This window comes from Oryzias melastigma, linkage group LG16, assembly GCF_002922805.2.
Source record: "Oryzias melastigma strain HK-1 linkage group LG16, ASM292280v2, whole genome shotgun sequence".
In the NCBI taxonomy this organism is placed as follows: domain Eukaryota; kingdom Metazoa; phylum Chordata; class Actinopteri; order Beloniformes; family Adrianichthyidae; genus Oryzias; species Oryzias melastigma.
Window position 1 is genome coordinate 7193103 of NC_050527.1, and position 16686 is coordinate 7209788.

A 16686-nucleotide genomic window follows, 5' to 3' on the forward strand; every position below is an offset into this window, starting at 1 on the left:
AACAATGAGTGGTTTAATCCCCTCTCTGATGTGGAACACACCTAAATATATCTTCAGTCCAGGTGACTTTCTGAACACCTGTCCAATATCTGCTAATTTAACTTGATTCCACCCAAATTTATAGTCGATTTTCTTGTATCGTGATTGCAGGAGGATTTGAGGAGAAGAAGAATAGTGGGGGGGGGTCCAAGATCAGCAGTAATTATCGTGATCTCCCATGACAGCTTGATAATCAGCCGGCACAAAGCTTGGATTACCTGAGTGGTGGAGAAGCAGAAAAGCAGACTAACTTATCCCCCACGTTTCATGCTGGCGACCTTAAACGCTGAGGGGTGTCATGTCAGAGAGACTTGACCTTTTTCACCTCTCCCTGCAGAAACGGAACTCCTCCACCGCATACTCCAGCTCTCTGAGGGACCTGCTGCAGCGCAAGATCAGCACTCTGGAGGGGCAGCTGCACCACCACAACAACCCCGAACACCACGACGACGACGCCACTCACAGAGACGACGGCGATCACCCCGCAGACAACCACCACAACGACGACCACAAGGGCGACGCCGGACACGAGGAAAACCACACGGATCATCACGACGATGACGACAATCAAGACTTAGACGGCGACCACGACAGTCACCATCATGATGATGAGGAGGATGCTGATCACCACGACAACGAGGCTGATAGTCATAGTTACCTGCCACACACGGGATACAGTGTGCCGGGGCCGCGGACCGGCCCCCACTCCAACAAGCTGGAGACGATTCTCAACCAGCTGCAGCTAACCGGTAAAGAACTTTAACGTAGACGCAGCAGGACAGATAAAATTACACAAGAGAAGAGAACATCCTTCTTTGAAATAGTGACACATCTTTCAACCTGAAGATTTCCAGAAAAAGTTTCTGATTAAAACATGAACAAAAATATGATTTTCAGAGGCTACATAAAGTCTTCTCTAAATAACTCAAAATAATGAACTATTAAAATTGTTCTGAGGAAATTAAGGAGTATATTTGTCTCCAACAGGCTCCGGTAGGAAGAACACCCAGAGCCTGGATGCCTTCCAGATCAGTTTCCCCATGAGGACCAACTACATGCACGGCCGGGTGAAGAGGACGCTGCTGCAGGAGATCTTTGCCCTCACGCTGTGTCTCTGGATGAAGGCTGGGGTGGGGCCCGGACTGGGGACGCCGTTTTCTTACTCTGCACCCGGACAGGCCAATGAACTGGTGCTGATCGAGTGGGGGAACAACCCCATCGAGCTGCTGATCGATGACAAGGTGAGAAGAAACTGAGACCAGCTCCAACACTGTCAGGGACATTTTTTAACCGAAATTTTTATGTTGAGCTGGGAAGGATTTCTAGAACAGATATTTAAAATAATGTTTATTTAAAAATAAAACAGGAAATTTAAGCTCAAATGTTACTAAATCTACAAAAACACTGAATATTAACTATGAAAAGTAATTTCTGTGTTGTTACATTATTAAAGAAAGGATACTGTATATTAATACAAATATATAAAAGCTTGATTTTATATTTTTTAATCATTTCAAAACATGTACTAGAAATGGATGATAATCATGCAACTCTTTGATTACGTATATATTTTCTAAAAAAATTGCATTTTAGTTTGATTCAAATTTTAAAAAGCATTTTTTTGATAGATTAATTAAATTCACTTGGATTTAACTGAAAGTAAAGGATTTAATGCAAACATTTGAATACATAAAAGTGAAGCTCTGAACGAAACATTCAAGAAAACAAACTTACAAATTGTTCCCTAAAAATTAATAATCTGTAGCTGCTAATTAGCAGTTCACAGCCACAAACTGGCCTTTAATAGCATTTTTTGCCACAAATTAGCATTCTGTGAGTACTTTTTTTTTTGCATTTTGTGTACATAAACTAATATTGTGTGTGTTTGTTGGTGCAAATTGGCATTTTATTCACATTTTGTCCATACAAATTAACATTTTCAGCACACAAATTAATATTTTGTGAGCACAAGTTAGCATTTTCTGAAGAAAAATTAGCATTTTGTGCACACAAATTTGCATTTTGCGTGCTCAAATTTGCATTTTGTGCACACCAAGTAGTATTCTGTGTACTCAAATAGCATTTTGCATGCTCAAATTAGCTTTTTCTGCACACAAATTGGCATTTTATATGGTTAAATTAACATTTTGTATGCTCCAATCAGCATTTGGCGCACTCAAGTTAGCTTTTTGTGCTCAAATGAGCACTATTAGTTCAAAATTAGCATTTTGTGCACACAGGTTTGAATTTTGTGACCTCAAATGAAAATGTTTTGCTCAAATTAACATTTATTGGTTCAAATTAGCATTTTGTGCTCATAAATTAGTATTTTGTGGTCGGAAATTAGTATTTTCTAGTCACATGTTAGTATTTCGTAGGTACAAATTATAATTTAGTGTGCACCAGTTAGCATTTTATGCTAAAATTTAGCAGGAATGGAAGATACTAAAATACTAACACCGAAAATGCTGATTTGTGTGCACAAAACACTAAATTGTGCCTATAATTTTTAATTTATATGGAGAAAATGCTAACTTGTGCCAAAATTCTTATTTATCTGCACAAAATACTTCTTCATGGCCCAAATGTTTAATTTGAGGGAACAATTTATTATTAGTATTTTTTCTTTTGTCATCTCCAGGGCTCCGTAAAAATGGTTTAACGTGTTTATACCTTTACACAACCAGCAGAACAACAATCTTGACGTTCACATGTTGCTCAGAACTAAATCAATACGTTTTGCATTACCAAGTGACTTACAGAGAGTTGTGTTCTTGGTACTGAAGAACCGTCTAAAGGCACACCTGCACATATGCAAACCTTTCTATTCGTTTTAGCAATGGAGGGATTTTAAAGGCTGCAGCTCCATACCTTGTTTGATGAAGTTTCTCCATCCTCAGGCTGTGACTCTGCCCTTGTCTCTGAGTGATGGGAAGTGGCACCATGTGTGTGTGACGTGGACTACACGGGATGGACTGTGGGAGGCCTATCAGGACGGAGTCCAGAAGGGAACGGGCACTAACCTCTCTCCTTGGCATGCTATCAAACCTGGAGGGGTCTTCATTCTGGGACAGGAGCAGGTAAAGATAAAGAAGACTCAGAAAAGAACAGAAGTTATATATATATTTGTACTTGACGTTCAGTTAGGAATGATCCTGACTTCAGACCAGATTTTGACCAAGTTTATGTCTCGTCTGTTCAGGACACTCTGGGGGGTCGTTTTGATGCCACCCAGTCGTACGTGGGGGAGATGTCCGAGCTGCACATGTGGTCCCGCGTCCTAAGTGCTGATGACATCTACAGCCTGGCGTCCTGCGGCAGCCACCTGCAAGGGGACGTCATCGCTTGGTCTGAAACAGAGGTGGAGCTCCACGGAGGCGTGGCCAGATACCCGTTTGACTCGTGTCACTGAAGGACTCGTCAGAGACTCGTTGAGACTGAAGAAGCAGCACAATAAAAAACAAACACACGTCTGCTGATGTCCTGGACGCAGAGTGTGTGCCTTCTTTTAAAGTGACTTTTATGGATATTAGTTTTAGAAACAGAAAGAAATAAAGTGAAATTGATCTGTTTGCTGATGACGTGTGAGGTTTTAGAGGTCCCGAGTCTTAGATTCAGGCCGTTAATTGTATGTTTGCTTTGAAAGTGCTCAGTGTGACATATTGTCATGCTGTTAATGAGACTTGAGACTGTGGATGCATCTTAAAGTTAGTATAAGGGTTATGTTACTTTTAATTTTCTGTTCAAAGGTTTCCATGAAACATACAGCTAATTTACCAAAGACTCTAGAGGAAGAAACGTGTTTTGTTTGTTTTTGTCTGTGTAAATGTCACATTTCTATGCAGCAGGTCTTGAGTGAAATGCTGAAGATCCTGCTGGACAGAACTTTTATTTTGTAGTTATCAGTTTTGTTCTTGGAAATAATAGCTTTTCTTTTCCCCAAAGTTTGTCTTTTTTTACATGTAATTATAGTTTCTCTATATTATTTCGTGTATTAGTCTTTGAATTTCTAAATTTGGCCTTGATTGTAAACTAATATCATACCAGACGGGAAAAAAATAATTTTCCTTTCACTCGTATTGTTATTGTTATCATTTTTTTAAGTTGTGTAAATGACAGTGTGAAGTTTATTTGTATAGCACATTTTGTGTACAGACATTTTAAAGTGCTTTACTTAAAACAATAAAAGAAACTACTAAAAGAAATAGTGAAGGTGTGATTATTAAAATAAATAAAAGAAAAAAAACTCAATTGAAAGGGAGCTTAAAGTAAGCAAGTGGTTGTCTTCAATTGATTTATTTGGATTTTCTCCAAGTCTTCTGTGAAAACGAGAGTTGTAATATCTTGGCAAAATACTTCAATTCAAAAACAGCATAATTTCGATCCTCTCTGCATTTTTCCGCTCTTTTTTTCCCTCCAAAATGCACAAGCAAACCATTATAAAAAAAAAAATGGTTTCAAAATAAAAGCCTTCTGTAAATTCCCCCCACACACACAGAAACGTGAAACCACGACACATTCTTTAAACTATTGGAGATCTTGTTGTTCTTAACCTGGACATGTATGGCTGAGTGTCATTTTTTAATCCTTAAAGACCCATTTCAATGAAATTGCAGTTGTCTGATGGAGGACACATATTAAAAATTGCATTTCTGAGTATTTTTTAATTGTGAAAAATTCTGTTTGAGAGGGAGCGTATTTGTGACATAGAAAATAGACTGGACGACCATAACTCACTGCTCTGATGCATCCACTTGTAGATGACTACATCCATGAACGTCTTCATTTTTTGTACCGGTATTGTTAAGTTGGGGATGTGAGAAGCTGCAAACTAGCAGGAGGGAATGTAGACAAAGAGCTCTCAGCAATGGGGAGGGGGAAAACAACAGTTTTTCTTTTTTTGTTGTTAAAAAAAGGCATAACCATATTCAAAAGAGCTCTGGAAACTCAATCGAAGTGGAACTTTAAGGTCATTTTATGCTTATCTTGCATACATTTAACATATTCACCTAAATGTTTGGAAAATGAGCAATAAAAACCTATAAAAAGCAAACAAAATACAGATTAAGTGCTTGTCAATTTTTATTCTCCCTAATATTATTGTATTTTATTCATTTGTTCACATGCTCACAAGTATTTACTCAGATCTAACAGTTTTTTTCAATTTTTCTTGCACTTTAATCCAAATTATTGATTCATCTTGAAGCTAAAAAAACAAATGCAAAATAAATCAAACACATAAAAACAATAATTTTAGAGCCACAAATATATCCAGAAGAAATAAGAAACATTGCAACAAACCGTCTCTCTTGACCTTTTATTGTTATACAGTTTACTGGCATCAACATGTCATGGTTTTCCATTGGATACATGTACAAATGATGTATCACTTCACAGTAAACAAAAATAAATAAATACAAAAAAAAACTTTCAGAAACAGGCTGCTTTGTAGTGAGACCGACCAAACAACATTTCATTTATTGTGATCATCTTAGTGTTCATTCTTGCCTTTGATCTGATTATTGCCATCTTAATTTGGCAACTTTTCCCTTTAAAAATCGACAGAAAGTAACAGCTGTTTCCTGTGAAGAACAGGAGAACAAACAGGATAAAAGGCAACAATTTTAATGTGTAAAAGGGAGTGACTCATCTTCAGACATACACAAAAGTGACACAGTGTGTATATCCAGAGTAAACTGACAGTAATTAATTAACAGTACATGAAACGGGCATGGTAAGTTAGTAGTTATAGCTGGAAGTGACTGAATGAAGCTGCTGTGGTTCTTTTAGCATATTGCAGCGCACAGGACGACCAGCAGAGGGAGCCACTGAAGCCAATCAATAACTGTGTTTTTCCAAACATGATAAAGTGCCAAAGACAGTTATTTAATCTACAGTCAAAGATGCCAATTTAAGAGACACATTTAAACCGTGGGTTAGTCTATTATTGGGTTATTACTGCTGAATGTTTTTGTGTTTTTTTAACCGTCTCTACTTCTGTACATGTGCTATAAAAAGGGGATTTTAGCTAGCAAGCTAACGTCAGCTAACACTCGGGAGCAGAGGGGGGAAAGCTTGTCTCTGCCTGAGCTTCACTGAGTCTGAAAAAATATGACAAATAAGGGTGGGAAATAGCACACAAATGCAGAAAAAAAACAAGTACTTTTTTTTTGCACTACAAATACATCTTTTTTTTCTAAATAAAAAATCATTCCCTTAACTTCATTATCCATTACAAATTCCAAACACTAATACCGTCCCATTAGTGCAACAACATGGTCAAAGATGCATTAGTAATGAAGATCCATTTCAACATGCAGTCGTACAAAAATTCTTAACAAAAGATAAATAAATTAAATCATTTCTATGAGTTTCGTAAACAAATGTGCTAAGGTCTATTTACAAATAAAGTGTACACAATGAAATGAGCTGCCGTTGTGCTTTCATCCACTCACTGGAGCACAGTGGACATGTATTACTGCTGATGGGATGTCTGTTATCTGTGATGGAGGGAGATGGAGCTACAGCATGCTTTGGAGTTGACTGCTCAGTATAGATTAGAGGGTTTCATAATACAATGCCCCAGCTCTGCTATTGCTCACTGTGAGAGATGCTACAATATATATGGAAGCTGCCACCTCCACACTCGTCATGACTGCAAAATCTAGCGGAGATAAATGTTCAAATCTCTTTACGGATGAGGAAGCTGTGATCAAATCTGACAGGTGTGTTCGTTATTAGATGCAAAGTGAGTGTTTTAAATTCACATTTTGACTCGGATTCACCAACTAATCAAAATTAGATTCAAACTAATAAGGAAGTATGTTTAAAACAATATTTTTCTGTGCTTTTCCTCCACTGTACAAGCTAAAAAATATGGACTTCCCGTTACTAGACATGCAAGAGCCACTTAAACCAACAATTTACTCTAGTTTGCTTAATTACTGACTTTTTCTTTTTTATTTTCTAGGTTATATACACTTTAATAACAGAAGTGCAGGTCAAATTAGTCAAAAACAAAGCAGGATTCTCTCTTTAAATCCTTGAAATGATGATGAAATGCTAACAGAGTAACGTTTGTCCTGATCAGGTTTCAGGCGTACTAAGACAGACGGGGTTTTCTGGTGTGGTTATTGGGGTGAGGGGGGTTGTAACAGCAGCAGCATGAGTACTAGCCACAACGTCTCACTTTGGTTGTGGCTTTTCAAAAGTCTTGCAGACAGGATAATCGTTCCTTCTGGATGGAAGAAAAAGTGTTGGAGGAGGAATACCAAAAAGTCACGGTGGGCTGGGGTGGGCGTTCTACGGCTGCTCCTCTTTCTTCTTCAGAGATATACGCTTCTTCCTGGCGGCCAGCATTTCGTAGAAGGGATCCACGCTTACAGCAGATCTGAAAATGTGACACAGAGTTTAGCACATTCACAAGCTAATGATAGCCATAAAAATGACAATAAGTCAGTGAGTGTAGGAAAGAGACTGTGAAGAAGAAGTACTTGATGCTGTGGATCCACTCGTCCTTCTCCTCCGGTGTGGGGGCGGAGATGCGGTACACCATGTGGTTTCCTTCCACCACTCGCCCGTCCGCTTCAGTCTTACAGGCCTTGATCAGCTGGCCGCGGTTGTTGGGGATGTACAGCTCAAAGCAGTTCTGTTTCAGAGGTGATGCAAATGTTATAAACTGTAAGCGATATCAACATCTATGCTAACTGATAAGACTGCTGGACTGAAGAACGTACAGGTTTCCTCGGGTCTTCTACCTCACGGATGCTGAGGTTTTCCAAAGGAATGATGCCACGCGGTTCCTTATCCTGAGGATTAAAAAAAAAAATTGCCACTTGAGTCTATTGTTTTTAATTTAAAAAAGTGTAGAGTTATAAATGACAAATTTACAACGGAGTATTAGTAATTATTATTATATTGCAGGATCTCTGCTTGTTGATGAAGTTAACGATAACCCCTCAGCTGCTCTCCATTTCCAGTCATTTGTTCCTCCACAAAAGACCAAATCTCCTCCATCTCTGAAGAGGCCCAGTTATCAGAATGTTCTTGTGCGAATGTAACAGACTATTTTCATTCCTCGTTGTTGTTTTGTGTCAAAACAGGATGTTTCATCTGGAGAAGGAGGCATATATGCAACACTGTTTTCATTCTCCTTTGCTGGTTCTCTACGTACGGGAATGTAAGGTGACGAGTGGGCTTCTGGGTATGTGAATTGAAAGGGCAGAATAAAGTGGTGTTCCTGCAAACATGAGCTCTTTATTTTATATATGAAACTCCGCTTTACTGACACAGAACTTCAGAAAGTCAGGTTCACTGATAACAATCTGATTTGGAGTCGCTAAAAGGTTCAGATTTTCTTTGTTTTTGACACCGATCTGGAAATAATTGTGACTTTTTTCTTCTAAATATATTACTTTTTTCTTATAAATTTTGTGGATGTTTTTCCTCCTAATTTTATGATTTTCTTCTACTAAATTTATGACTTTTCATGTCAATTAGCAACATTTACAATACAACTAAATTTTCGGGAAAAAAGTCACAAATTTAGCATGACTTATTAAGTCATAAAAATACGACTTTATTCTAGTAATTTAACAGTTACAACTTTTTTCTCATAAATTTACGAGATTTAAAGTTGAAATTATTTTTTTTGTATACTGGGCCAAATTAATATAAATTTTATAATTTTTTTCCTTTGACTTTTACTCTAAAGATCATATTTCTAACATTCCTCCTAGGACTGAGTTTTGTTCTTCTAAAAATAATTTTCTTTAGCAGTTTGATCCATCTGATATCTGCGTTTTTAAATTAAACTAAAGAATAGAAAGGTTTTGACAGCAACCACACTTCGTGAACTCTGGTTTAAAACCTCAGAACGTTTCTAACATCTGAGCTGGTCTTAACTGCATGTCCCTCCAGAACAAAATGTCAAACTACAAGGTGAAGATTGTTTCCCTTTATTGATTCTAGCAGAAATGCCATTTTTAAAAGAAACGACAACCCCTTTTTAATCAATCTAACACAAACAACATTAAAATTATAACATTTATTTGCTCTAAATGTCAAAACTAAAGCAAACGGCTTACTTCTATGCACTGGAGGAATACATTTAAATTATTTGCTAAACAGAACTTCTTAGACACAATTAAAATTAAATTAACATTACCATATCAACAGGTAATGTAAGGAATTTAAACCCCAAACTAATGGAGACTTACTGTGGTGTATTCAAAGTAATAAAGGCAGTTATCTGTGAGGATGAACCATCGACGCTTCCAGGTTTTTACACGCCCCCCTGCAATTGTTTTTTTTTTTGTAAAATAAAGACATATTAGAATAAAGAAAACAGTTAAAACTTAAACAGCAAATAGACTTATTAGTGGCTTCAATGTTTTAAAGTTGAAGCACATACATACCTCCTGAGAAAACAAGCAGCGGCAGCAGAGGATGGAAAGTCGCAGGGAGGAAGCAGAGACAAAGAGAAACCAGAGAAGGGAGACGGAGGACAGGAAGAGAGGAAGGAGATGGTATTAGTGACACACTGATCACAGACCCGCCATGCAGAAGAACACAACCAGACCTGCTGGAAAACATGAAAGTGAGCCGCTCCTTTTTTTTTTATCATCATGCTGCAACAACAATGCACTGCGCCAGAAGGAAAGAGCCGGCAAACCTCAAAGACGAGGAGACAGGTTCATCAAAGCATCAAGCCTTAAAAGGCGAAGAGAGTTGAATGGACAAGGTACCACTTCCTTATCGTCGTGACAACTTTAGGTTAGGCTATGCAAGTATTAGAGCTGATGTTACAGTGGGAAAACTTCTCACCCAGTTTGAGAAGCCAGCCCTCTCTGTCGGGGTTGAAGAAGGTGTGCGTCAGATCGTTGCCGTCGTCCTCCGGGATCTTGAAGGGCTCGTTTTTAATGCTTTCATATAGATTCTGGACGACCGAAACAAAATAAATAAATGAGTCATCTTCTCAAGTGAAAGAAGAGAAAAGCAGCAGGAGCGGACATACTCGCAGCAGCTCCTCTGGCAGGTCTCCCCCCTCGTTGATGCCTCGGTTCATGGAGATGAAGCGGTCCAGTCCAGGTTTGTCCCTCACGTTGGGGTTGTGGAGGCTTGTGTTCAGCATGATTATGGCAAAGGAAAGAACATAACACGTGTCTGCAAACAAGAAGGAAGCAAGAAGAAAAGATGGTGAGCCCACCATCCAACTGGAGGCACTAGTTTACTCTGAAAGGCTTAAGAAAGTCATGGTATGGCCCCTTTAAGAGATGACAAATCATACTATAATGTGAAAGAAAATTTCTCTGGAATGACTAATGTTGATCAAACAAGATAAAAAAAGAATAAAAGTTATGAATTTACCTGAGGAAAAAAGCTTCCTCATGACACCAAGATTATGACCAACATCTGAATTTGAAGAAGACTGGAATGTGATGTGGCACCGTGAAAATATGCCACTTCGTAAAACCTTTCACTATGTTCCTTCAAAACAAAGTGACTCATTTCTAAATGTCACCTCCTGCTACAGTCTTTAACAATCCGGTGAACATCAACAATTTAGGGAAATGATAAAAGCAGCAGGAATTCTACGGCCTCGGTGGAGTTGAGTTTCCGCATATTTCCAGTAAAAAGTGAAAGCACATGTTGAAATGAAAGACATGATTTAGGGAGTTAACTTCAAAACAAGCTTGAAGATGACGCAAGAAGAAAAGTGATAGTGGTGAATAAAAATCACTTTTATGGTCTATTTTCATTAGAGCTGCCACGATTAGTTGACTAATCGACAACTAATCAACTATTAGAATAGTCGACAACTAATTTAATAGCCGATTAGTCGTTACTTTATATTATATGGAGTCAGAGTGTAGTCAAGTTGGAAGTTATAATGGCATTCTGCTAGCTTTTTGGACTATTTTGGCATTTATTAAGGTTTTTTTAGGCTATTTTGGAGTTTAGCTAATATTTCAGCAACATGCTAGCTATTTTGGCTATTTTAGGCTTTTTTGTTTGTTTTTTAGGCTAATTTGGAGTTTAGCTAATATTTCAGCTATATGCTAGCTTTTTTTTGGCTATTTGTTGTTGTTTTTTAGGTTATTGTGGAGTTTAGCTAATATTTCAGCTGTATGCTAGCTATTTTTCACTATTTTAGGCTTTTTTGTTTGTTTTTTAGGCTAATTTGGAGTTTAGCTAATATTTCAGCTATATGCTAGCTTTTTTTGGCTATTTTTTTGTTGATGTTTTTTAGGTTATTGTGGAGTTTAGCTAATATTTCAGCTATATGCTAGCTTTTTTTGGCTATTTTTTTGTTGTTGTTTTTTAGGTTGTTGTGGAGTTTAGCTAATATTTGAGCTATATGCCAGCTGTTTTGGCTAATTTAGGCTTTTTTTGTTTGTTTTTTAGGTTATTTTGGAGTTTAGCTAATATTTCAGCTAAATGCTAGCTGTTTTGGCTAATTTAGGCTTTTTTTTGTTTGTTTTTTAGGCTAATTTGGCATTCAACCAATATTGTAGCTGGCTATCAGCTTCAGCATTTTTAGCCATCAGCTTCAGCCATTTCAGCTATCAATTTAAGCATCTTCAGCTATCAGCACTAGCATCTTCAGCGTCCAAATACAGATTACAGCAATCATACTAGCATTATCGCAGGTAACGCTTTATATCTAATTTTTAGTTAAGCTAATGATGGTTAAGATGTGTGCTTTACATCCAGTTTGCCCATGACCTGATTAGTCGACTAATTGGGAAAAATAATCAGTTATTAGTCGACTATTAAAATAACCGTCTGTGGCACCACTAATCTTCACTCAGAAATGCAGGTCAGCGGTGCAGGTTGTCTGCTCACCTGTACTCTGGAAGACGCCGGCGTTGCAGTGACAGTATCTCTGAGCGAAGGCCTCCATCATTCTGTCGATCTTTTGCGCCTCACCGGGCAAACGGAAGCTCCAGAGAAACTGTCTGCAAAAAGCCGGACAGGACAGAGATGAAATCCGACAGCAGACTTTTATCATCCTCAAAACAGAAGTTCAAATCCCTTACAGATGAATTCAATAAGATGATTTGGGAAAATAAATAAAGGTGGACTAAATGTACCTGAGGGCTTGCACAAGGTTGAGGTCAGTGAACTCATGGAGGTCGACGAAAGCTTGAAGCACTTTGATATTAAAGTCATCTCTACAAGGAAGGAAGAACAGGATGTAAAGGTGCTGAGATAACAACAACATGGTCAAAATGTCGGCAGGGGGCACCTCTCCCCCAGGTAATCTCCTATGGCAGTCTTGTTGAGGCCTTCCCCCTTGTACAAGAACTGAGCGATGTCCTCTGGTGTGTGTCGGAGCAGCTCGTTCTCCACCAGGAACATGATGCCCTGCAAGAGGCAGACCGTCAGTATAAAGAGGAAAACAGAAGCTAATGCTAGTCCTATAGCAACAAAACGGCACCTTTTTTGGGTCCATGTTGAATTTCTTCCGTCCCATTGCTACATGTCGACTTTTCTGTAGTGTTTTACTACAGAACAAAAAAGAAACAAATACTGAAACCAGGCAGATTAAACTAAATAATAAAGCTAAAAGCAGTTATAACAGTGATGTTACAGGTAAATATTTTGTGTATCTTAACTCTTTTAAGAGATCAATCAAGATTTTCAGATCATTTCAAGAGTATAATTTTAAAAAAATCTAAAAGAACTCTAAGATGCCAACTGGAAACAATCTTTCTTAATAGTTTACGATAAAATGCAACAAATGTTTTTTTACGGCTTCATCTTATCATTTGTACGACACAATAACAATATTTTATTCTGTCAGTAAAAGCCGATTACATGAACTTTTAAAGGTGAAGGTTTGTTCTGTCCTTAGAGAACACTTCATGGTAGAGATGATCTTTAGTTTAAGGACATTTTCATTCAAAGTAAATTGAGTGGAATGGTTTTCTACATTAAAAAATGTCAAAAAGAAACAACTTTAAAATGATTTTAAGAGACAAAAAGGGCATCAGTCAGGCACAGTTGCTAAAAAAATACCTACGTTATTATTTGATGCTTTGAATGTCTGGATCTACAGTGCAGTGAAAAACAATTTGCCCTCTTCCTGGTTTCTGTTTTTTTTTTGCATATGAATCACACAAATCATATTCATCAAACCCAAGGAAATAGAAAAAGCGATTTAAAATGATTATTTTGCTTATTAAAGGCACAAAAAAAAATCAAACCTTTCTGACCTTACGTGAAAAAGTAATCTAATAACGGGTCGGGCCATCCTTTGCAGCAATAACAGAGATCAAGCGTTTTCAATAACTGGTGATGAGTCTTTAACATCACTCTGGAGGAATCTTGACCCACTCCTCCTGGCAGAATTATTTCAGCTCCGCCATATTGGAGGGTTTTCTAGCATGAACTGCCCGTTTAAGGTCACACCACAGAATTTCAACAGGATTTAAAGACTCCAGATGTTGACTTGTCCACTCCAAAACCTTTATTTATTTATTTATTTTTTAATTCAGAAGTGGACTTGATGGTGTGCTCTGGATCACTGTCCTGCTGCATGATCCAAGAACGCTGGAGTTTGAGGGCACAAACTGACGGCTGGACATTCTCTGTCAAGATCTGCTGGTAGACAGCAGAATTCATTCTTCCATCAATCACAAGAACCCGTCCAGGTCTTGAGTCAGCAAAGCAGCCCCAGATCATCACACTGCCACCACCATGTTTCACTGTTGGCATAATGCTCTTTTTTAATCAAACTCCGAGCCATTTTTACAGCAGACGTAACGGTCCGCACACCTTCCAAAAAGGTCAGTTTCCGAGCGCTTTTTGCCAGGGAACTCTCCCATGGATGCCACTTTAGTTTCTTTCTTATGGTAGAGTCATGACCTGTAGTTCTTTTCTGACCTCCTGGATGAGTCGCCATCACACTTTTGGAGTAATTTTAGCTGGTCGAGAACTCCTGGGAAGGTTTGCCACTGTTCCCAGTTTTCTCTATTTTTGAGTAATATCTCTGATAGTGGTTCGCTGGAGCCACAAAGCCTTGAAAATGGCTTTGAAACCTTTTCCAGGCAGATGCATTTCAATTACTTTTTTTCTCGTTTCTTCTGGAATTTCATTTGGATCGTGGGATGATAAGTTGGTTCTTGTGATCTTGTTGTCTACTTCACTTTCTCTGACAGATTCTATTTGAGTGATTTCTTGACAGAACAAGTATGGTGGTACTCAGATGTGGGTTTGGCTTGTGAAATTGACCTCATCTGTCCCAACTTTAGGATTAGTCTCAGTTGTATTGTGATCCAGATAGGATTGTAATTTATTTCCCCTTTTGGTAAATGAAATCATAATTTTGAAACTGTATTTTGTATTCCATTGGGGAGTGATGTTAAAATTGGTTTGATGATTTGACATATTTGTGTGATTCATATGCAAAATAAAAAAAAAAAAAACAGAAATCAGGAGGGGGGCAAATAGTTTTTCACAGCACTGTACATGGGTTATGTGTGCACACAATCAAATGGGTTTTAGTTGTTGCAATTATGACAGTATTAATTACTTTTTATCATCAAAAATCCAGATTAAAAAAAAAAGATAAAATGAGGTAAATGTCTCTGTAAGGCCAGTTAATATTACAGTAGTTAAAGATCAAATGGGTCTACAGCTGTAGTGAGGAACAATAACACCAGTCAAATTAGAATTAGAGAAGAGCTTTCAACCTATAGACAATTTAGAAATAATTATGCATTAGAAAAACACAGGTTTCTCTTTTTTCTTGTATTACCTGCCCTCTGTGCTAGTCTCCAGTCCTTCTACTTCTAAGATTGCTTCTCTTAATTCCTCCCTGAGCCTCTGGATCTCTTGCAGCAGGATGCCCTTCCTCCTGCGGATGTCCTCCAGCTCAGAACGCTCCTCTGGGCTCAAGTCTACTGGGACTGCAGGGGAAGAGAAGAATGATGGCTCCGCCACTGCAGTAGTACATAATAAATGGTTAACTATGCCCAAACAATCTAGGTCAGCCGGCTCAAGTGGTGGTAAGAAAATACGGGACTTTGTTGAAATTGAAACATCAGCAGGGGGATACTATAAAAAGATACTTTAATAAGGACTGTAGTTTGTTCTTTTTTCCAGACAAGTTTAGATTTTGACATGCAGGTGTGCAGTTTTCAATTCATTCAATTGTTGACCAAATAATCCATGCCAAAAAGGAAAATTTCATTTAGGTTCCTGGCATAATATGACTTAAAAAAATATTGCACAACACTTTGGTTCAAGTAAAAAGCCTGTTCAAAAATGTCTGATTTATAAAGTTTGTATAGCAGTGTGCGTGTGTTAAGAAGTCTCAAGGAGAAACGATAAATAAGTCACAATAGTCTGTCCTCCTTTTATTTACTGCACAAATTCTGTGACCAACTAAAAATCTCAATTTAAACCCCATTTGTTCCCCCAAACCTTTGTTGTCAACGTTTTCATTTGCAATAAAGTTGTTTACAAAAAACGACAAGCCCCAACCTGCAGCCTGTAGCTGCCTCACAAATAATTTATCTTAACCACCAACCACGCCCACCGACTGGAGTAAATAATGTTTGAATTTAAGAACAAGGAGGTATACATTAAATGCATGTAGGTTTATGTACATTAAACAGCCCGATTCAGTGGAGGTGCGACGTTAGTTTTATAAAACTAGCATAAAACAGCCACCGAAAAAATGTCTTATTTAGATAGACGATTAAGTTAAGTTTCATTTAGTAGCTTGTTTTTTTAATGGTTATGTGATTATATATAACAATTCATTTATGTAATTCTAGTAAATGTCTAAGCCTTATTCATTTTCAAATATACACGAACAACTAGCTACTTTAGCTACGATAGTATGAGCAAATGCCGACAAAGTAACCCCACTTACTGTAGTCCAGGTCATCCATTTTTGGAGCTTTACTTTTAGGCATAAATAAATCAGAGTCGAGAGTCATTAAATGTAAAAAAAAAAAAAAAATCTAAGATGTACAAGGTAATATATCCTCAAAACAAAAGGGAAAACTGGACAGCCACTGATAGCGAAATCCTGGGCCGTAGACAAAGAAGGTGGTAACGCCGGAAGTGGTAACTGACTTTCTAGAGTAGTACTTCCGGTCAGATATTTTTCAAAATATAACCTCTGGGCTTGATAGTGAAAGGTAAATCAAGCTTAAAAACGGTGTATTGGACGATAGTTTTTTTTTCTAATTGTTTATGTTAACAGATCCGAGTATACAAATTAAAATTTAAATATATCGAGCTGTGTTTATTAGACATATTAAATATTCAGACATTTATTCCATTTATATGTATAAAAAATCCCACCGATCATGAAATCCCCCCAAAAATTGGATTTGTGGAGTTTATAAATTTAAACTGTATTCTCCACTATCCTAAAATTACTAAATATTTTCTGTGAACAATATAGAAGAATTGTAAGCTTTACAATCAATTACTGCATGCATTTGATTAATAGAAGTGTATTGAAAGATCTACTGTATATGCAAGTTATTTGCGTCTAACTTCTCTATCAAGCTCCTCAAAAATTCACCTAAAAACTATGCACATGAATGGGCTCTGGAAACTTCATAATTCCACAATTAACTTCATGTCAAATTTGTAGTAGCTAGATCAGATCATTTTCCAAAA

General features: G+C 37.6%; 2 protein-coding genes across 2 annotated transcripts in view; one reads left to right on the forward strand and one right to left on the reverse strand.

The window, feature by feature from the left end:
* The window catches only part of LOC112143587 (neuronal pentraxin-1), a 5365-nt gene extending 1094 nt beyond the window's left edge, over positions 1 to 4271 (forward strand). The window contains exons 2-5 of the mRNA XM_024267669.2: positions 377 to 788; positions 1027 to 1280; positions 2940 to 3119; positions 3242 to 4271. Of these exons, the coding sequence (XP_024123437.1) occupies positions 377 to 788; positions 1027 to 1280; positions 2940 to 3119; positions 3242 to 3451 (1056 nt within the window). The 3' untranslated portion in view covers positions 3452 to 4271. The remainder of the gene's footprint in view (positions 1 to 376; positions 789 to 1026; positions 1281 to 2939; positions 3120 to 3241) is intronic.
* Positions 4272 to 5342: 1071 nt separating this feature from the next.
* On the reverse strand, positions 5343 to 16663 carry si:dkey-283b15.4 (cytohesin-2). The gene is made up of 12 exons (XM_024267124.2): positions 15926 to 16663; positions 14804 to 14954; positions 12482 to 12548; positions 12290 to 12408; positions 12135 to 12215; positions 11887 to 11999; positions 10055 to 10203; positions 9865 to 9976; positions 9258 to 9334; positions 7776 to 7847; positions 7533 to 7687; positions 5343 to 7429 (listed from the first exon to the last, which is right to left on the reverse strand). The coding sequence occupies exons 1-12, from the start codon at positions 15990 to 15992 to the stop codon at positions 7342 to 7344; spliced, it is 1251 nt and encodes a 416-aa protein (XP_024122892.1). The 5' UTR covers positions 15993 to 16663; the 3' UTR covers positions 5343 to 7341.
* Between the last annotated feature and the right edge of the window lie 23 nt (positions 16664 to 16686).